This window comes from Alosa sapidissima, chromosome 9 (assembly GCF_018492685.1).
Source record: "Alosa sapidissima isolate fAloSap1 chromosome 9, fAloSap1.pri, whole genome shotgun sequence".
Lineage (NCBI taxonomy): Eukaryota > Metazoa > Chordata > Actinopteri > Clupeiformes > Clupeidae > Alosa > Alosa sapidissima.
In genome coordinates, this window is record NC_055965.1 from 7,766,268 (window position 1) to 7,787,516 (window position 21,249).

General features: G+C 44.5%; 3 protein-coding genes across 6 annotated transcripts; all 3 read left to right on the forward strand.

Annotated features, from left to right (window-relative positions):
- Positions 1-311: 311 nt before the first annotated feature.
- Positions 312-2,967, forward strand: fdx2 (ferredoxin 2). The gene is made up of 5 exons (XM_042103168.1): positions 312-527; positions 831-879; positions 1,037-1,143; positions 1,313-1,400; positions 1,793-2,967. The coding sequence occupies exons 1-5, from the start codon at positions 344-346 to the stop codon at positions 1,947-1,949; spliced, it is 585 nt and encodes a 194-aa protein (XP_041959102.1). The 5' UTR covers positions 312-343; the 3' UTR covers positions 1,950-2,967.
- A 925-nt stretch (positions 2,968-3,892) lies between these two features.
- zglp1 (zinc finger GATA like protein 1) lies at positions 3,893-8,890 on the forward strand. Of its 4 annotated transcripts, none has more exons than XM_042103095.1 (5): positions 3,893-4,023; positions 5,019-6,401; positions 6,808-6,914; positions 7,460-7,556; positions 7,920-8,888. In XM_042103095.1, exons 2-5 carry the CDS (start codon positions 5,035-5,037, stop codon positions 8,050-8,052), a joined length of 1,704 nt encoding a protein of 567 aa, XP_041959029.1. In that variant the 5' UTR covers positions 3,893-4,023; positions 5,019-5,034; the 3' UTR covers positions 8,053-8,888. The 4 variants fall into 4 exon arrangements, with proteins under 4 accessions (XP_041959029.1, XP_041959031.1, XP_041959032.1 ...); XM_042103097.1 differs by having other exon boundaries at positions 7,463-7,556; positions 7,920-8,886; XM_042103096.1 differs by lacking the exon at positions 3,893-4,023 and adding an exon at positions 4,756-4,777.
- A 1,881-nt stretch (positions 8,891-10,771) lies between these two features.
- LOC121718213 (forkhead box protein D1-like) lies at positions 10,772-12,073 on the forward strand. Its single transcript, XM_042103136.1, has one exon. The coding sequence runs from the start codon at positions 10,866-10,868 to the stop codon at positions 11,952-11,954; it is 1,089 nt and encodes a 362-aa protein (XP_041959070.1). The 5' UTR covers positions 10,772-10,865; the 3' UTR covers positions 11,955-12,073.
- The last annotated feature ends 9,176 nt before the right edge of the window (positions 12,074-21,249 follow it).

Consider the following 21,249-nt stretch of genomic DNA (forward strand, 5'->3'; position numbering starts at 1 on the left):
GCTTTTCGATTTTAAAATTATTATTTTTATTTGGAGTTTAAAATATTGTACAAGAATATATCTTTGATATGGTCAGTGATATGCAATATAAACAACAATGACTTTAGTTAGGCTATTTCATTATTAATTCCACATGCATTACATTCCACATTCACGTGCATATTTTATAATGTTTTTAGATAGAATATAAAGTGACTTCTATATCACTATATATAGCAGCAGTCAAAGAAGTAGGCTATAGTCTGTGAAGAAGAAGCCGAGTCTGCGTTTTAAAATTTGAGACGTCATCATCCAGATCTTATTTTTTGTTGGCACCTTGGAACCACGTGATCAAAACACTGTCATGGCGGCTGCCGCTGCTGCCCGTGTGAGCATGGGGCATCTGACTTTGAGAATTTCAAGAGTTGTACCCGACTGTAGCGTTTGTCCTTTTAACAGTCTATGCAGGAATGCCATTACAGGCAGGACAAAAGGAGGAAGCTTAGATCGTTTTTGTACGCCAAATAGGAATCTACAGACATCTATCAGTGAGTAACGCTAGCATTCGCTAACATAAAATTGACTGCTAGCTATTTATAAGTTAGCGAACTTGTTATGGACGAAACGTAAATGCAACATGTTTTCTGAATTAAGTTATTGATTCAACACGGTAACAATACCCAACACTTGTAAGCTGTAAGGCCAATATTTAGCATGTTGTCAAATGTCACAACGAATTGTGGTTATATGAACGGATGCTTGCGTAACGTCATTGCATGGTGAATTTTTTGTGAAATGGTCTTGTTATTGCTCTCACTCAACTGAACTGATTTGTTTCCCTGATTCTACAGCTCGTTACCACATAGAAGATCATAATAATGCGGAAGATCCAGATGATGTGTAAGTAACGTAATAATCAGTCAGACAACGTTCATGGCAAATTGCCACATTCACTTTTTCCATCAGAAGGTGATATGTAACGGTACGTCTTTTGGAAGTGGAAATGTTTACCTGTTTTGGTTTGAAGTTCGTTTGCACTTCTACTCGTTACTTTTAGAGTCAACGTTGTTTACGTAGACCGATCTGGACAGAGGATACCGGTCAAGGCCAAAGTCGGTGACAACGCTCTCTACCTTGCTCACAAGCACGGCATTGAATTGGAAGGTGAGTGTCACACTGGACTGTCAGCAGTCAATTACTAATGGCTATTCAGAGTCATGCTTTCAAAGTGTCTGTTTCAGGTGTCAAGTGGGAACTAAAATTAACAAACAAAATCTCAAATTTGATCAGCAGCAGCCTTACTGAAGGATGTGTGGTTTGTGTCCTTTTTCAGGAGCCTGTGAAGCGTCTTTAGCTTGCTCAACATGTCATGTGTATGTAAATGGAGACTATTGCGATAAGCTGCCTGACCCAGATGAGAGGTAGGCTACTGCTCATGTTCATGCTAAATGTTAAATACTGGTTGAATGTGAAATGCCATGCAGACAAATTGGTTATAATTTGTCCAAGCAGAAACAATGCTTCATTTCTTGACCCATAATGAATCAGCTGTATACTGGAACTACCAGCATGTGATTGATTCTAGCAGCCTGATTGGCCGATACAGTATTTTGGTAATGACCAGTGTCAGTGAATGTCTTGATTGTGTAACTTAGTGGCTTGAACTTGTAACTTGATTGCCTTAAAACGTCTCACTGTTATTATGACACAATTATTTGGACTTTAATTCAGTCATACTTGAGGTATTTCATGTGCAACCCACTCGGGTAATTTGCCGTTTGTCCACTAACTTGACCGTTTCGGTGTGGTGTAGGGAGGACGACATGCTGGACATGGCCCCCATGCTGCAGGAGAACTCTCGCCTGGGCTGCCAGATTATCCTGACCAAGGAGCTGGACGGCATGGAGCTCACGCTGCCCAAGGTCACCCGCAACTTCTATGTGGACGGCCACGTTCCTAAGCCTCATTGATTTGAGGGTGAACTTTGTTCGGGCGTGAAAGTTGAAAGGTCGAGGCTGAGGCGGGAGGAAATGAGGCCAGGTTGTTGGTGGTCTGGGATGTGGAGCCAGCAGGTCACCCCGACGCACTGCCGGTTTCTAGCTGCTGAACCCAAAGGAAAATCAAGTCCCCGGAACCTCTCCGTTTGGTTCAAGACTCTCTACTTACAAATGTATGTCAAGACATGATGTGTTGCAGTGAAAAGGTCAAATTATGAGTTTATCACTTACTATGTACACCTAACACAAGACCCTACAAACCCCAACTATTGTGCAAAACAAAACTCACTGTTAACACAGACTACTGTTGTTCTTTGGCAGCAAGTCAGAAAAGAAACCGTCTCAGGCATTTTGTGTTGTGAGTGATACTAAGGAACATTCCTTGCTATGACGGGTGAAACGATCCAAAAAGTCAGACGCACAAACGTTACAACAGTCCTCAACATTTGTCTTTGTCATCATTTTAGACAGCATAGCACACTACAGCCTCTGCTCTCTCATTTGTGACCATGCAAGTTGCCACTTTACCCCCTTGGAATAATACTGTGCTGCAAGGCAGGGTTGTGTGTATCCCATTCCCACCCCTAAAACCATCATGCAGCTTGTTAGTCAGATAGTCTACACTACAGATTAGTGAAGTTGACAAGTGGAACTTTGAATCTGGTCCAGTCTGTGTAGACTTCTGTGGTCAGTGTATGACAGAAGACTCATCTTGTGTAGTCAGTGCATTTAACAGCTACTTGCGCCTTTTTAATAGTATCATTAACTTATATAATGTCATAACTTCATTATAATTCAGCTGGAACCACATGTAGGCAGTATTTCAGCTGTTGCTTGATCCACAATGTTTTGTTCTTTCCTGTTTTTCAGTTGTACTGTAACAGTCATAAGTGTGCACAATGTAACCATTACTTGTGTACAAGTAATGCAATTACAAATAAAATTAGGATTTAAATAAGATTATATTAAACTTGTGCTGTATTATTGAGTATTTTATGATTGCATGTGTAAGTTCACAGACCCAACAGCCAATGCATTTAAAGCATTTGTAACTTCGCATTAGGCCTATTTATAATTACTTAACAGTCCACCCAGACATTAGGTGCATTGGTAACGTAAAGCACTGGTGACATAAGCTTACACAATGAAAAATCTAAGGACCCAATCCAAATTTAATCAACTAAAACATGCCACAATTTATCAAATGTTCACAAAAAGCCTATAGCCTATTCTGTAAATAAACTTAAACAAATAATCCTGACCAACAAGTTATGTGGAATCCATAGGATGGGCCTTCTAAAGAGCCTTACAGGAACTGGCCTTTAACTCACTCGGTAAACTCTTTCAGATTGGTATTTTGAACTCTGAACAATACGATGGTAGATACAGAACCCTAGAGAGGTCATTGAAAGATATTTTTTGGTGTAGATCCAAAAAACGTGCGCTCATTTGACTAAATCTTGTGCACATTTTACTAAATAGTGTGCTCGAAAATGAAACGTGTGCACGATTTACTCAATTGAGAGCACAATTTAGTAAAATGAGCACACAATATAGGCCTACTAAATTGTGCACACAATTTAATAAAATGAGACCACAATCTAGTAAAATGAGCGCACATTCACTCGATATACAAAAATATCTGGCAATGACACCTCCTGGGCTCCGTAGTTAGACTTGCCAACTTGCAATATGTTATTTAGCTTTTTACCGACAAGGTAACCCGCGCTTGATTTTTCTGTTCTGACACGCCACCCATTGTCCTTTGGCGTAGGCCTAAAGATTGTTCTACACAAAAAGCAACCCTGAAATCTTTATAGAACAAGAAACGATAACTAAACCATATAGGGCTATTTATAAGGTCTGCTTCCTTTAGAAATCTGGGAGATAAATGGTTCGATACAAAACACCTGCCATAGTCAACTGTGCACGTGGAGCGCGGTCGATTAACTGGGGTCACGTGACACACAGAATTACAAACTTTGAATTGGACTATAAGATCATCATTTCAACTCCGATCAGCAAACTGAAAAGAAAACAGACAATGGTAAGGGGACAATTATGTATTGGTGCTGTTGCTACTGTTTAATGATCGTTTAATTATATGCCTAAAGACAGAGATGAGATGCAATGCCATAATTCGAGTAGGCCTAGTATAGTAGCCTATATAATAATTTTGTCTGATAGATTAGACTGTGAATCAGGCTAATAGCCTACCTTCAATCAATCTACGTGTAGTTTATGTTTTATTTTTATTTTACTTGCCTGAATGTTGAGGCGATGGCTCTGAACCCATATGTCAAGGACCATATCACCGAGTGGCGTGATGCAATCCTAGGGTAGCACTCATCCGCAAACTCATTGTGAAGATGAACACATTCAGACATCATTATATCGGGAGTTCCAAGAGATCTGACTTTGCTGTATTCAATTGATTAAATCGGAATGATTGATGTGGGCGCGCGCCATGCAGCAGGCTACTCGGGAAGCGAGACTGTCACTTGTCAGAATGCCGAACGTAATGTTACATTTTTTGACAGGGCTAAAGAAAAGCTACACTGTAGATACAACGCTTATAATTTCTTTTGGATGTTTCGAGAACATTTCCTTAATTCGTCATAGAATTTTGTTGAAACACCCATGCCTATATGCGGATAAAAATTAACTATTATCTTGATAGCTCCTATATGCTAATTTGACAGGTATTGCTAATTTAGAAGTAGCAGTATAGTAGGCCTATAGGCCCTAGACTATGAACTTGATTTTTACTTTGTGAAGAAAAACCTTTTATCTTCTTGAAGGTAGGTGCAATTGTATTAACCAAGACTAAATCCTTTTGGTGTTGTTCTGTGTTGGCTATAAAGTTTAAATTGGACCACCACTGAGAAATATCATAAACCTATTTGAATTGACTCAAGTTGATAATTAATGGACAAAACAATATTGTTACTGTTGTTGTTGTTTACCAAATATTAAAGGCAATCATGGTTAAAGGGAGTGATTTTGAATATCATTAAAAAAAAACTTGTATTATTTTCACAGTAAAACATATTGAAGGATGAGCACAAGGGCCATGAATTCACAAGCCTCCATGAATGGCACCTATGGTGCCATGGACGACATTGAAGCATGGGACCACCAAGTGTCTCAATCTTCTATCCTATACCTCCTCCAGGAAGCCTCAAAGTTGGCACTACCTGCCAAAGCGCTGGACTATCCAGAGTCAGGTTCAGCAAAGGTGCCATGTGAAAACTCTGAACAAAAGCAGCCCATTTCAAGTTGCCTTTGCCCCTCTCAGTTCCCCGATGGTAAGAGTGGAGAAGGTGCCTCACAGCCGAGCTTCTCGGGCTCCTTCTCCCTCCTGCATGCCTGTGAGGGCAGCAGTCCTTGGGAGGTTATGAGTCTGATCAACCAACAGTGTGAGCGGCTACTTCACTCAGGGCAGGCCGATGGACAAGAGGAGGATTCCACCGCTGTATCAACTAATAATGACCCTTCTGACAACCTCTTGTGTCCGAGCAGCAACAGCATCCATGCAGAGGAATCGGAGTGCAGAGAGAATTCTGTCTGCTCCACTTCTGCCCTCTCACTCGCTGTCAGTGAAATAAGGGACCACTGCAGTGTTGTATCTCATAGTGGGGAAACGGACATTGTTAAGGAAGAGGCCCTTGTTGTCCGGAGCACAGAGACCATTCCACAGCACTGTGCAGTGCAGTCAGCTCAGGACATAGATAATCGAGCAGCAGACGCACCAGTGAACTTATCTGATCACAATTACAGCTTCTCTGTTAGCACAACATGCAGGCTTCTGAGCCTCCACCAGGAACAGTGTGCGGAATTGCCATGCTCAGAGGCAGAGGTGGTCGCCTCACCTTGCACAAAGAGTCCCCCACAATCAGATCAGAGGCCCACATCAGACTGCCAAGTGGACCGCAAACTTTCCCACAGTCCATCCAGAAAGGGCGCTGAACCCAATCCAGGCCTCAGCTCTGTGAAGGAGCCTGGCCTGACTCTGGCGGAGGACAAGGCTTTCAAACCGAGCCCTGGCTTCTCCTTAGACTGCAATAACAACGTCAAACCGCACAGCCCCGTGCAGACGAAGCCTCCCAGAGTGTGTGAGCCCACGGGGTCGGGGATTTCCAGCGCTACACTGGAGCTCAGCTTACCCACCGGCCTGCCCACGCCGGACCATAAAAGTCTGCGTGACCAGGAAGAGGGGGAGACGACCAAGGCCCAGACCCAACCCCGGGCCGCGGCGGCCCACCCGTCAGACAACCAGCGGAGCAGGACACCCAGGAAGCAGGCACACCCCTGCCGCAGTGTGGACCCACGTGACCCCAACCTTCAGGGAGTCATCTTTAGTATGAACTCTAAGCTGGATGACAGCAGCAACCAGTGTCGCCTACTCATAACCTCAAACTATAGGTACGGCTTGGCTAGATTTATAGGCCTGTGTAACGTGACTAGTGTTTACCCTCAACCTTGTGCTGGGCTCTCCTGAATTATAATGTTGCTTTATGCCTCCGAGATGTCACCCACTCATTGGCATCTGCTTTTAATATTGATATTGTATGTAAGCATACCCTCCGACCGCACGGTATTAAAGTACAAATTAATAAAAACGCAGTCTATAATTAGAGGCAGACGGGCTCTTTTCGGGCTGCCTAAGTAAGCACGAGGATGGGTAAAGAAAACAGAGCAGCCTCGAGCTGCACTCTCTCTCTCTCTCTCTCTCTCTCTCTCTTCAAACACCATGTGTGCCACTCTTCTGCCTTTCCCTGTAGCCCAGCTAAAACTCTCCTCTCCCTCTCTCCTCCCCTGTCCACTACAGAAAGGAGTTGCGCAAGAGGGCCTGCGGAGGCCGGAGGTGCCGGGCCCTGCGTCTGCCCAGGGAGGCCAGCAGCTCGGAGGAGGAGTGCGAGTCCTACAGCCTCTCCAGTGAGATCCCAGTTCACCCCACCAGGGGGCAGTGTTCACTCCTGACCTGACGCTATCAGACACACAGGGATCCGGGAATGCACTCCCCAGAGAAGAAATCGGCAGCATTGTTCTCTCTGGGATTTCAGCCTCTAGTTGCCATCATGTTGTTGAGCACCAGTTAATATAGTCAGTATAGTTATAAAATCAGGACCAACTGGTGAATATAACCAATAAGGGTTAGATGAGGGTTGCAGCAATTATCTTTATGTTGACCTTACACTCTGCTATAAACTAGAGCTGATGCCCAATCTCTACAGCATCATGTAACTTACTGTAATGATAAATAAAATTGCATACCTGATAGTGTAAGTGTAGTAGTCTATCAGAATGCCTCATGAGGATATGTTCTTGTGGCTCACTTAGTAAAGCGTCACTCTTCCACTGTTGAGGTTGTAGGTTCAAGTCTCAGGGGTGGCATAGTTTGATGACCTTCATCCCCTCTCAGTGAAACACAGTAGGTGTGCTGTGATGTTTGACTTGATGTTTTGTGTTTTATGTCCCAGCAGAGTCTAAGACATGTGCATCGTGCTGCACCAGGAAGACGCCCCTGTGGAGGGATGCGGAGGATGGTACGCCTCTTTGCAACGCATGTGGGATCAGGTGAGCATGCGGGGCCAGGGGAAAAACAGGTTCACAGGCCTGCCGTCACCCAAATGAATGCCCAGATCTCCAAAGTTTGAGATCTCTTCTGTTTTTACACACACACAATCATTAAGTGTTAGAAGTTCTTTCATGAGAAAAAAAAAATCATATGTTGCCTCTGAAGATAAATGTATGAGGTTAGCGTACAGGATGGTAGCTGAAAGCAATTTTTTGGTTTCGAGTTGGTGATATTATGCCTTTATGCACAATCCAAGGGAGCTTAATGCATTATGTGACATGTCCTACTGTTTTATTATCTTTATTACTGATATTTCACTATGAAGCGTTTGAGTTCTTACCCCTTCCCCCTGGCTCTCATAGGTATAAGAAGTATCGTGTGCGTTGTACAAATTGTTGGCACATCCCCAGGAAAGATGGCAAGTCCAGGTCCCAGTGCTTCAAGTGTGGAGACGTGCTACGGCTCACCTCCACCCACAAACGTGCCGGCTGGTAGGGTATCTTCTCAGCCCGAGGTCGGGCTCTTTTGGTGGTTACCTCCCTTCCTCTCCACTGATGGATATAGCCCAGGATAAGTGTAAATTAACTTGACACCCACCTCAGTTAGCACCCATCACACTACCCAGTATTACATCAGCTGCAAATCAGCAGTAAAGCGTGAAGGGAAAATTGGAGAGGAGAGGATACTGTTTGAAACTAAGAGAGACGAAAGGCAAGTAGGCCTGTCAGTACAAACTCCAAAATATTATTTGACAACTGCACACTCCAGACTGGGCCTGGGATCACCCTGGCTGAAATTAGATTACTTGCTGTTCTCTCTCTCATACACGCGCACACACACACACACACACACACTTCTCTCTCTCTCTGCCATACACACACACACACAGACAGACACACACATGCGCGCACACATTTTTCAGGAATGAACTTGGACTGGGTATTTTGTGCAATGCTGTTCCCTATTTTATGCTTGATAGAACATACACTGAGGTCCCTGAAGTGGCTCTGTGTATTGGAAGATCGTTACGAAGGCTTTGGAGAGTCCTCTCATATGGGCGATCTTTGATGGCAAACAGATGGTTAAAAAATATACAGTGCCTCTAATAATATGCTAAGTTATTTTTTTTATATTCGTTGTCATGGAGTTTGTTAGGTGAAATTTAGTTTGTTTTGCTTGTTTTTTGAGTAACATTAACAGTGTTTGTTTTGTTATTAACAGATATGAAAATATGAATCCTGTGGTAATATGCCCACATTTGCAGGATTGTAAATTAAATTATATTTGAAAGAAAGAAACACTGAAAGTTTGTGTAGGCTTCTGTCTCTGAGCATATGATCACACACTAGTAATTGGACACCCATTTTCATATTACCCATGTTAATAGTGCCTACAATAGTGTGTTCCAGCACTAAATTATTTTTTAGCCACATGGTGGCTTTGCTTATTTGCAGACTACAAGGTTTTCAAAGCTGCTATGTTATACTCATTCATATTTGAGACACAAAATTATATGGGACTATATATTTCATAATTAAGTAGTCTAGTGGGTTTTACTAACAGCGGGGTTATGGGCCAGATCTATGCACAATTAGTTTACCAGCCAGATAGGATTCTTGTGATTGTGATACATTTCTTTTTATGTTTTTCCCATAAAGAAAACAAAATAATATTTAGATGCAATTTAATCATTTGAACAATCATATTATTACATATTAATACTATGTTGCCCATTTTTTTTTTTTTTTTTTTTTTTTTTAAAGCCTCAGTACCAAGAGAAGCTTTAATTCAGACAGAAGTCATTTAAGATAAAATGACAGCCCATATGATTTTATACAATGGGAAGGGATATTGATAATTTCAATGTTTTACATAAATAACAAAATGTTCACAGAAAAAGCTTCAAACAAACACTTCAGACTATTGCGCTCAGGCCTCCAGCATCTAATCTGCAAATCATTTCAAGGCGTGAATGGTTTGGAAACGTTTTTTTACAACGGCTTTACGCGTTTTCAATAAATGGGCATCTACTCGATTACATCATGTGATACTGATCCCTTTCTCGCCCTTGGGAAGCTCTATGAATCAGAGAAAATGCGTAATGCAGAGAATAACCTGCAGCCTTGCCAGAGCTGCAGCCCACCCACATGCTCGTATATATACCCCATGTGACTGGGTATCAACACAGGAAATATGATAATCCAGTTAAAGAGTACATTTCCCTACATAAATAACCCACGAACGCACCGAAGGCGTTTAATTTGCTTGTTTAGTGTATCATTAAAGTCGGATCGTTTGTCTGTTCTAGGAGAAATAAATACAGAAAAGTGTTATTTAAATTCCACGTGTTTTGAGATTAGTGCAGGTCGGTGAGGGAGATAAGCGTTTTGAGGACTATTTTATTTAGCCTAGGCCTACTCTCGAAAAAGAACATGTGTGGACAACAATGTTGGGTGCAATACCATTGTTGTTCCCTTGTCCCCTGGAATTAAGAAATAAAGATTTAGAAAAGATTATCTGGAAAAATATCCAAAAGTCTAATGTAAAAAGATACAAATAGGCTACCTAAAAAAATCCAGCTACACTCAGCAGGCAGTCATTAACGAGACCCGTCTATTGAATTAAACGAAAAAATAATTTAAAATGTTAAAATGTTCACTGCAAATTTAGACAGTGTTTCAACTTGTAGGCTAATTGCCGTGATGTGCTTGGTGTTTTGATACCAACAGGATGTAAATAAATAGCCCACATTTTGTGCGTGTGTTTGTGTTATTTAGCGGACGGCTTCGATAATAAAATAAACTCTGTTAGGTATGTATCAAACGGGCATTAGACCACATGCAAAACTAAACTTTGTCTTTTCAGTCGCTCCCTAGATAGTTGGACAGAAATGATTTCCCATATTTGTATTATTCGTCAATAACTTACGATCTTATCCAGGGCGAATTACAGAGAACTAGCCCAATTAGCCTACTAAATAATTTTCTAAGACAGTCTTTTGGTATCTTTAATGGAACATTGATGACTGGTGAATAGTTTCGCCTCCTTTCAAGAACAGCGTGCGCTGTGACATCACCGTCTCCTGATCTCATTACGGGTAGGGTTACATGAGGAAAAAAATAAGGAGGATGTTGTTTTTATCCTAGAAAAGGAAGTCATCCTCATCACATGAAAACGCATAGAAGAGCCCAGCTGCGAGCCTTCAAACACGGTATTGTAATCGGTTTCCAGATTGTGACTGTTAGTTCTTTGATCCCCCTCATCCTGGGTGGTGGGGAACCGCTCACTTTGCGCAGCTTTTTTTGTGAATGAACAACTTGAAGGCGGCCGCTTCGCGAGAGCATTTGCCTGCGTCAGATCTCCCTCATCCCGCCTGTTGGCGCAGGTGGCATCAGGTCGGCGCGTGGATTATGATATTGGACAGAAAATCAATGGATGAGTCCGATATTGACGTGGTCGGAGACGGTAACAAAGACGCCAAAACTCAGAACGCCTCTCCGCTGGACATTGCACGGAGCGTAACGGAACCGAAAGATGCGTCATCATCTCCAAGCCATGAAGAAGAGGATAAGGAAGAAAACAACTCGTCTGAAAAATGCAGTCCAACTACGGCCAGGAGTATCACAACGGTGAAACCCCCTTACTCATACATTGCCTTGATAACTATGGCAATCCTCCAGAGTCCCAAAAAGCGTTTGACATTGAGCGAGATTTGTGACTTCATCAGCCAACGATTTTCTTATTACCGTGAGAAATTCCCAGCCTGGCAGAATTCAATCCGACACAACCTGTCCCTCAATGATTGTTTTGTCAAAATGCCACGCGAGCCGGGAAATCCCGGTAAGGGGAATTATTGGACTCTGGACCCCATGTCGTCGGACATGTTCGAGAACGGGAGCTTTTTGCGTCGAAGGAAGCGCTTTAAACGGCAACACTTCCGTTTCGGTACGGTAAAGGAGACGCCACTGGAGCTAACCGGCTTGCCGAGCTTTGCCTACGGTGCATATGGAATGGGCACCGCGCGCTTTCAACTCCCCTGTTTGGAGTTATACAATGTTGGCATGGAGCATCACGCGGGGTCGTCCTGTTCTCCCAACATTCCACCTGTTAGCAGCATCTTGCCGGCGTTGTCCACTCTTTTCTCCAGAACTTCAGGTACACGACCGAAAGCGTTTCTTCCTTCGCAGCCACTTGCCTTTGAGTCGCTGGATACGACTCGCGGAACTCCGGTGTCCACAGCCTTAGTCCCTGGTTCGCCGTTTTTACCACCGGTCGCTCTCCATCCAGTTGGCACTCAGCATCTTCTAAACCTGCAAGAGTACCACAAGTTTCATTCCCTCCACAGTCCAGGCCTCGCCAATAAACTTTTACAGCACCTTGGTGACGCCAGCACTTAGTTGTTTAATTACAGGTACCCAAGGTGGCATCACTTGGAACTGTTGCCACGGCGGTTCTTAAATGTCACTATTCAAATAACTCGCATTATTCAATTATTGTTGACATTATATTAATGATTCACCAGAGTAAAGTCAGCGATTTTGTGTAATAAATTGCTTTTTTGAATATGCAACTGATCATCTCATGTTTCTCCAAATGAAAAGCATTTAGGCTACTTTATTTTTTTTTCTCATTTGGAATGTTGTCGTGGCCGAGGTCCTATATGCAAATTATTTTTTGAAAAACATATTTGCTTTTAAAAGTAAGCTTGTAAAAAGAATATGTGTGTTGTTTATTTAGTAAATGGGCTACATGTATTCTCTTTAATTAGGCCTAGGCGAGACTTACGGACTGTGCACCAGTTTGTATTTTGTTACGCTCTGCAGTTGGAGTAAATGTAAGCAAACATGATAGTTAATTAAGATGTTCAGAATTAGGAAGATGAAAAACACGATCTAAATATTTTTTTTCAACACCGTAATTTTGCATTAAACTACAAAAAGCATTAAAACAGATGTTTTAGCCTAACAATGCATTTGGCTAGATTAAAACAAACAGCCTAGGGTAGGCTACTATGATTTTAGACACTAAGATTTTTTGATAAATTGTCTGGCCTTATTCAGGTAAAGTGGTGAATATAATGCCAATTTCAAACAACATTGCAAATAATTACAGCCAAAATATTTGGACAATATAATTGCATGTTGGAAGACTGTATGTTTTAACTGAGGACAACACTGCAATAATTGTAATCTTTTGCTGAAATGTCAGTCAGAATCTTGGGGAATTATGGGTTTTTCTAAATTCAATACAAATTTCAGCAACAGAGGTAGACTGATATAAGCATGTTGTAGCTATGAGGTAATGTATAAATACAGGGGTCCTTTAAATAGCTGGCAGTCTAAATCTGTGTAAAGCATTATGGCACATGAGGAATGTTTTAACATAAACATAGCAAAACATAAGCAAATCATAGCTGATCAAGCGAGCACCACAGAAATGATCTTCCGTCTTTCAAACAGTCTCTGCTTTCCAGTTGCATTTTGTTCTAGTTTCATATGACAGAAACCCTAGTGTGGATATCCTTTCCATTAATGAATTATAAAGAAAATGGCATTTAAAGGTAGTTTAATGGAGAGGATAGAAGAAATGGGCTTTAGTTCATGCTAAAAGGTTATGCTGTTGATTTGTAAATTAATTTGGTTTCAGTAGGCCTATTGCTACATTTCCATACCTGCATTCAGTTTGTTCTACGTGTTTATAAGTTGGACAAATAATTGTATAATGTCTATTTATCCTACCCATATGAGCACAACACATGGAGTTGATGTACTATGCCTTTGGATAATATTTCACACAGAGACATGCACACAGGGAGGGTGTATGAGTCAGATGCTGATGCAGATATAATACTCCTGATGATTTGAACATGTAATAATTGTGACATTATCATTTGGTATTATTATCATATGGACATACACATAATATGTCGCCCTGCAATTTTACTTGAATTTACATTTGCCTGAATCAAGGCATCAGGGTGAGCTCAAGAATGTGGTGGAATATTTCACTATCAGTGTATAGAATATTTCACTATCTACAGTATGTATAGAATACTTCACTATCAGTGTATAGAATATTTCACTATCTACAGTATGTATAGAATACTTCACTATCAGTGTATAGAATATTTCACTATCTACAGTATGTATAGAATACTTCACTATCAGTGTATAGAATATTTCACCATCTACAGTATGTATAGAATACTTCACTATCAGTGTATAGAATGTTTCACCATCTACAGTATGTATAGAATACTTCACTATCCGTGTAAATGTATGAAAGGGAAAGGAGTGTTTCACAGCCAAAAGCTCTTTATTTCGCCCACATGCTGTTCTGGTTCGGTGTTGTTATTGAGACACTCTCAATAAGTAACACATGAATGCTGCACAACATATCCTGTAGTGCTCTTACACCACTTATCAAACACATCTGCGTACCCAGACTTCAAACATGATTTCGGGACTTTGGGCTTCATCTACAGTCGACTCCAGCGTCCCTTTTTTTTTTTGCTGTGGCTAGGTGCTTTGTGCACGGCCGTTTGTTATGTCTCTGGTGAGCAAGCGATGCTGACCATGGCGGGCAGCTTCAGGGCACCACACTTTTGCCACCTGCAATGCATAATTTTGGGGTAGAGAGAAACGAAACGCACAACTGAAAACTGAAGCTTATGCAGTCCATAAGGAGATTAAAAAAAAAAAAAAAATCAGGCAACATGAGTGATTGTTATATGTCTGTAAATGTCATTGATTGGGAAATGGTAGTTTTGTGTTTGTGCTTGTGTTTGTGTTGATGTTGACGGGTGTGTGAAGAGAAATTGGGGGCTGTTTACTGTTTGTTTGTTTGTATTGCACATGGTCGTCACCCATATTTCTGTGTGACGACGAGCTGAAGTAGTCGGTCGCGATGATCATCTCACCAAAAAGGAGATTATCTCAGTAGGTCTGAGGAGTAGAATTCCTCTCCTGCTACTCTCCTTCCAAACTGAAATGGAAAAAATGCGACGGCACGAGTATTTTCAGAGCGGTATGTATCTAGGGAGTGGTGATAAATTAGTTATAAATGTTTAGACTCATGGGAAAGGGAAGGAGTGCTACACAACTGGGGAGGGAGGGGGGGGGGGGGGGGGCAGAGATTAATGATGGGTAGAGACGCTCGCACCTGACAAAACAAACGCAGAAGGCGCTGAACTCTCACACTCCCACTGTGTGTGTGTGTGTGTGTTAGAGTGAGACAAGTAGTCATTCATGGGGCTACAATTCATGGTAGCAAAATGTTCATGGTGTGTGTGTGTGTGTGTGTGTGTGTTTGTGTGTGTGTGTGTTTGTGAGGGAGAGGGAAAAGATTCCTTAACTGTCCTTCGTTGACTTCCATTCTATACTGATGCTGCCCTGCCCAACGTTGCTCCTAGGGCTCTCAGGTCGACTCCAGCTTTCACCTTTGACCTTGCGCTCATTTGTCTTCGGCTTCCTCTTCCACCTCCTGCCTACAATTGGCTAAACAGAAAAAGTAATCCACAAACAAACATGTTTTCCTTTGTGGGCGCTGTTTGTGTGTGTGCACGCATGTGTTGGCGTTGTGATACAAACAACACTTGTCAGCACACTTCCCAAGGTAATCGCTCTGGATTCCGTGTGTGCTTGTTGGTGGGGCAGGGAACCAACTGTGGCAACAGGCAGTGTTGTAACTCGGAATGAATTTCGTGGACCACCATTGTGACCCCCCCCCCCCCTCCCCTCCCCCAGTCCCACGCCTGCCAAGTTAAACACAGTCCGGACTGACAGAGAAGCCGTACATTTCATCCCCAATCACTCCTTTTAAACCCCAACCCCCCCCTCCCCCAAACTCTTCCACATCTCACAGCCAAGGCTCAGCACACACACACATACACGCACACACACACACACACACGGGGAAACCCATCAGAGGTCCTCTGTACTGAAAGTGCCACATCTATTGATTCCACTCACTTCCACCTCCCAGCACGTCATCTCAAGCGGCCATTTTTTTTTCGACCCTGAACAAAATTTCCAGCGAGGGGGGGGGAAAGGCGAAACCGAAGGGCTTCAGCGTCTCGGCTGTCATCCCCGTAAACGCGTGCAGTCTTGTAAATCCGTCTCGTAACTGTCGTGGGTGTGGTAAGCTCTCTCTCCCCAACTACGTGTGTGTGTGTGTGTGTGTGTGTGTGTGTGTGTGTGAGCTATAGTTCCTCGCTCCTGTTCCGCCGGGTGGAAACCCAAGGTGCAGACGAAACGGAGAAACAGAGGAGTAGCACAGAAGTGACCTACAGAAGTCCTCCACCACCATCATCATGGGCAGTGGCGGTGGGAGCAGTGCGTAGCGGCGCGGGGCTGCCAGAGGTGGGGAGTATTGGGTAGCGCTGCGGGAGCTGCCGCCACTGAGCCATGGATTAGAAGCAGAGGGGGCCGCAGCGGTGTCTTGGCCCTCATGGCTACCTTTCCTTCCACTCCGCTTACCCCCCCCCTCCTCCTCCTCCTCCTCCTCCTCCTCTCCAATCCCCCCTGGCCTGCTCAGCTCCTGCTGCTTTTCCTGGCAAGCGCTCGCTCAAGTCGCTCGTACTTGAGACTTATTCAATTACAGCCTACCTCCTTCACTCTCTCTCTCTCTTTTGCTTTCTCTCTCGCTCTCTCTCCCCGTCATGCCCTCTGTCATTCTCTCTGCTTCTCTATCATCTTCCTCTTCTCCCTCAGTCTGCATGTCACTCGTTGGGGCTCATTAAAAACCCACGCTCTCAATGTAGGGCTTTAAAGGCCCAGGCAACACAAATTTATGTGCGGGTGACACGGCAGAACACGTGTGTGTGTGTGTGTGTGTGTGTGAGAGTGTGTGTGAGAGTGTGTGTGAGAGTGTGTGTGTGAGTGTGTGTGTGTGTGTGTGTGTGTGTGTGTGTGTGTGTGTGTGTGTGTGTTTGGAGAGAGGGGACCCCCCTGGAGCTGTGAGAATGACAGTGACATATAGCAGGAAAGCCACCCAGAAGGGCCGTGAGCTGAGCTCACACTCGAGCCATGCGTCGAGCACGAGCACAGACGAACACGAACGTGCGGAGAGAAAAACTTAGAGAGAGCGTGCAAGAACGGGGGATAGAAAAAATAAAGTGTGAACGTATGTAATGCAGGGCCAGGACACGACAGAGAGAGAGAGAGAAGGGGGGGGTAGAGGAGAGAAAGTTAAAGGGATGCATAGAGAGGAAGAGAGAGAGAGAGAGGGGAGGGGAAAAAAGAATGTTTATTGCCAGAGAAAAGGGAGGCTGTCCAAATGTTTTGCCTGAGATCAGTTCAAATCCTCTTTTCGTTTTTTTTAAATAAACAAGTTTGTTGCATTCTCCGTTTTCTCTCTCTGCTCTCTCTCTCTCCCTCTCTCCTCTCTGCTCTCCCTCTCTCCTTCTCTCCCTCTCTCTCTCTCTCTGCTCTCCCTCTCTCCTCTCTCTCTCTCTCTCCCACTTTCTCTCTCTGCTCTCCTTCTCTCCCTCTCTCTCTCTCTCTGCTCTCCCTCTCTCCTCTCTCTCTCTCTCTCCCACTTTCTCTCTCTGCTCTCCTTCTCTCCCTCTCTCTCTCTCCCTCTCTCCTTCTCTCTCTCTCTTCTCATCCCCTCTTCACTGCAGGCTGAGGTGTAAAGCTTCATGTGTTTGTAATTACCACACTGACAATAATAGAAGCCAAACAAAAGCCTTTAAAAAAAAAAGAAGGGGGGGAGGCAAAAACATTTGCACCAGTTTCCTGTTTCTATGTTTAGGATTTTAGGAGCATGCAGTAAGACCTAACCCTCCTTCCCCTCCACACCATCAAACATGTCCAGACACGATGACCTCTCCCTCTGTTGTGGCCAGCAGTGCCAGGGAAACTATGCATCTCATCATGTCTGTTGTGCTGGATTGGCACGCTGCATGGGTCTTGTGCTGGAACAGCATTTTGGATGGGTCTTGAGTTGGAATGACAGTTTGGATGGGTCTTGGGTTGGAATGACACTTTGGATGGGTCTTGGGTTGGAATGACACTTTGGATGGGTCTTGGGTTGGAATGACGCTTTGGATGGGACTTGAGTTGACTATGGGATCTGGCCACTGACTGGACGATAATAAGCGAGGCTGGGGGGGGGGGGTGTTCTCGAGAAAGAAAAGTCTTTTATCTCTGTGTCTTCATGCAGAGCTGGTTGCAAAGTTGTAAGCAGCCTGGTAGTTTAAAGGCCAGACTATGAACCTATCCCCCACCCGGGAGTCTCTCGCATGACCCAGGCAAGGCACACGTCTATGACTGCCATTTGGTTATGATCAACTTTTTCCAGCGCTCTCTCTCTCTCTCTCTCGCTCTCTCTCTCCCTCTTTCCTCTCTCTCCCTCTTTCTTTCCTCTCTCTCTCTCTCTCTCTCTCCCTCTCCCTCTCCCCCCTCTCTCTCTTTCTTTCTCTCCCTCTCTCTCTCTTCCTTTCTTTGGAGAACATTGTTTTGGCGTCCTCTGGGCCTCCTCGCGCCTCCTGTCCCCGTGCCACCCGGTTCTGTGTAGGTGCATTCGCCAGCCCCTGATTGGCCGTGACAGCTCTGACGCAGGGCCGTATTACGCTCCCAAAAAAGCCTGGAGCACCAGAGGCCTGAGCCCAGACACTGTGCTGCAGGGACTGGAATTGCCATCTCTCGTCTCGGGCAAGGAGCCCTCTGGCCTTCCCTCACACACACACACACACACACACACACACACACACACACACACACACACACACACACACACACACACACACACACACACAAACAGGCACCAAACACACAGCGCTTGGGCCTTCACACACACACACACACACACACACACACACACACACAAACAGGCACCAAACACACAGCGCTTGGGCCTCCACACACGCGCACACACACACACACACACACAAACAGGCACCAAACACACAGCGCTCGGGCACTGCCACAAGCCCTGACTCCCAGGCAGGAAGCTAGTGTATATATATGTGTGTGTGTGTGTGTGTGTATATGTGTATATGTGTCTCTGTGTGTGTGTGTATATGTGTGTGTGTCGGGGGGTGAGGGTCTCCCAGAGCTGGCCAGGACCCCTGGCTAGCCGCTAACAGGGGCCCGTGTTGTAAATGATGTGTGGCCCCTGGAAGGCCCTTTGATGTCGGCGGCGGGTCCGTATCTGAGCCTCCCTCCCAGCGCTGCTGTGTTATTAGACTAAGTAATGGCTCTCTCGGTGAGCGCATTGGATTTCATGGTCATTAATGTACTGCTGGAGCAGTGCAGCCAAGGCCCAGTCACAGCTCAGACATTTAGCTCTCCTGAAAAGATCAGCACAATTGAATTTGCCACGGTGATAGATTGATATTAGGATTCTCTCTCTCTCTCTCTCTATCTCTGTCTCTCTTTCACTCTCTCTCTCTCTCTCGCTCTCTCTCTCGCTCTCTCTCTGTGAGTGTGTGTGTGTGTGTGTGTGTGTGTGTGTGTGTGTGCCTGCGTGTGTATATGATTATCATTGCTGCTGCAATACGTCAGTTTACATTTCTCAAAGGGTGCCAGTACAAGCAACCGATGAGTAAATGAATAGGGCTCTAAGCTGGAACCCAAAGCCATCCAAACATGGCTGCTGGTGAGATGTGGAGCCTGCCGAGGCGGAGGCTGAGGCCGAGGCGGCTTTCTCTCGGCCCGTCTCTGGCGGTGCGCCGCTCCCCGTGCTGGCATGCCGGGCTCCTGCGGGCGAGCGCTACCTCTCTGATGGCCAGAGAGTGACGATAGGGCCGCGCCGAACCGCACGCTTCTCTGATCTGGCCCAGATTTATGAAGGTGGGCCGTTTCGCTGCCACTTCAGGGGTTTTCCCTTTTTCGTTCTGCGTGTTGTTGCGTATGTGTGTGTGTGTGTGTGAGAGAGTGTGAATGTGTGTGTGTGTGTGTGTGTGTTGTTTTGCTTCTGTCCCTTTGTTCTCTCTTGTCTGTTTTGTTTGTTTTCCCTCTCTGTTGTCTTCACTTCTCTTGTGTCTTCCTGTCCCTCTCATCCCTCACCTCCTCCCTCCAGATGTCTGTTTATTTGGCTCTCTCCTCTCCTCTCCTCTCCTCTTCCCTCCCCTCTTCCCTCCCCTCTTCTCTCTTCCCCTCTCCTCTCCTCTTCTCCTCTCTCCTCTCTTTAATTCCTCTTTCTCTCATTTCCTCTCTTTCTTTCTATTTTCCCTCTCGTCCTTTCACTTGCTCACTCTTCTTTTTTTTCTCTTTCTCCTCCCTCCTTTGACTTTTTCTCTTGCTCTCTCTCTTTCTTTCTTTCCTCCACTCTCTTTCTCTTTCTCCCTCTCCTTTACTCTCTCTCCTCCACTCTCTCTCTCTCTCTCTCTTTCTCTCGCTCACGGCCCGTGTGTGTTTTCTCTGCCAGTCTGTGCGCGGCCCGCCACCCAAACTGCGGCTGAATGTGCTGTTTATCCCCAACTGCTTTGGTGGTCCCTGGTGCAGGCTATACTTTTTCTCTCCTCGTTTCTCCCTTTGCTTTTTTATAGCAAACACAAAATTGTTCCTAATTCTCTGCTGCTAGAGGGGGGTAATTTGTGGCTTTTGGCTGAGTACTGTAGGCTCCTAATTTGAAAAAGCTGCTCTTGGGATGTCGTTTCTTTTTTTTTGTCGTTTTTTTTGTTCAACCCCCGATATACATTTGCAGCAGGAAAACATTTTGACATCTATGCATCACAACACAAATGTGAAAACAATCAATCACGCCTTTGCACGCCTCTGTGTGTGAGAAACACAAAAATATAGCTCTAATTTTTTTTGAATGAGGCATTTCCATTGAATGAATCATTCAGGACATTCGGAATGGGCCTCAAGTCATTTCTTCTCTTTTTGAAATTTTTTTTATTCGGAATTGCTCGATAGTTGGAGCGATTTTTCATTTTGATCCCCTTAATAAGACTGATGTGAACCCAGCTGAGCGGCTCGGTTCAGGAAAAGCCATCACATGAGGAGCCCCTGGGTGGGATGAGGGCAGAGTGTTTCACTGGGTGCCAATTATGATTTAAACTCTTTTGCATATGGTACAGCACCAAACATCTGCACATCTGCAACTCCACTCCTAAGATGGAGTTTGACCAAACATGGGCATTTCTCATTCTTTTCCCTGCTTTTCTCCTCTCATTTTTTCCTCTCCTCTTGTTGTCACTGTTGTTGCTCATGTTTAGTGTTTTTTATTTTATTTTATATGTTTTTAACCCAAAGAATCTGGTAGCTGCTGTTTGGTTGAGGAAGACATTTGGGGAATTTAATAAATGTTATTTTTAGTTGTGTGTATCAACAGTCTCTCTCCCTCTCTCTTTCCATTTCTCTCCCTCTTTTTCTCTCTCTCCATCTCTCTTTCCATTTCTCTCCCTCTTTTTCTTTCTCTCCCTCTCTGCTCTCCTGGGCTCCACTGCAGAAGCGTGCCCCCTAATCGAGTGGAAACATTGCATTTCCTGCCTGCTTCTCCTCAGGAGACTCGGCAGCAAGCTGAATCTGATCCGCACCTCTGCACACCTCTCTTCTCCCTTTTTCTGCTCAATTCGTCATTTTTGACTCCATCTCTCTCTCTCTCTTCTTTCTTCTCTTCCTTCCCCCCCCCCCCCCCCCCCCACACACACACACACACACACACCTCTCTCTCACTCCCACACTGTTCGTTTTGGTCTCTGCTCTTGTGATTGAGTTATGCGTTGTGCGTCTTTTGCTG

Coding starts and splice junctions, on each gene's coding strand:
- zglp1 (XM_042103095.1), top strand. CDS start 5,035: ATGAGCACAAGGGCCATGAATTCACAAGCCTCCATGAATGGCACCTAT. Junction 6,402..6,807: donor CTCATAACCTCAAACTATAG/GTACGGCTTGGC, acceptor TGTCCACTACAG/AAAGGAGTTGCGCAAGAGGG. Junction 7,557..7,919: donor TGCAACGCATGTGGGATCAG/GTGAGCATGCGG, acceptor TGGCTCTCATAG/GTATAAGAAGTATCGTGTGC.
- LOC121718213 (XM_042103136.1), top strand. CDS start 10,866: ATGAACAACTTGAAGGCGGCCGCTTCGCGAGAGCATTTGCCTGCGTCA.
- fdx2 (XM_042103168.1), top strand. CDS start 344: ATGGCGGCTGCCGCTGCTGCCCGTGTGAGCATGGGGCATCTGACTTTG. Junction 528..830: donor GAATCTACAGACATCTATCA/GTGAGTAACGCT, acceptor CTGATTCTACAG/CTCGTTACCACATAGAAGAT. Junction 1,144..1,312: donor GCACGGCATTGAATTGGAAG/GTGAGTGTCACA, acceptor GTCCTTTTTCAG/GAGCCTGTGAAGCGTCTTTA.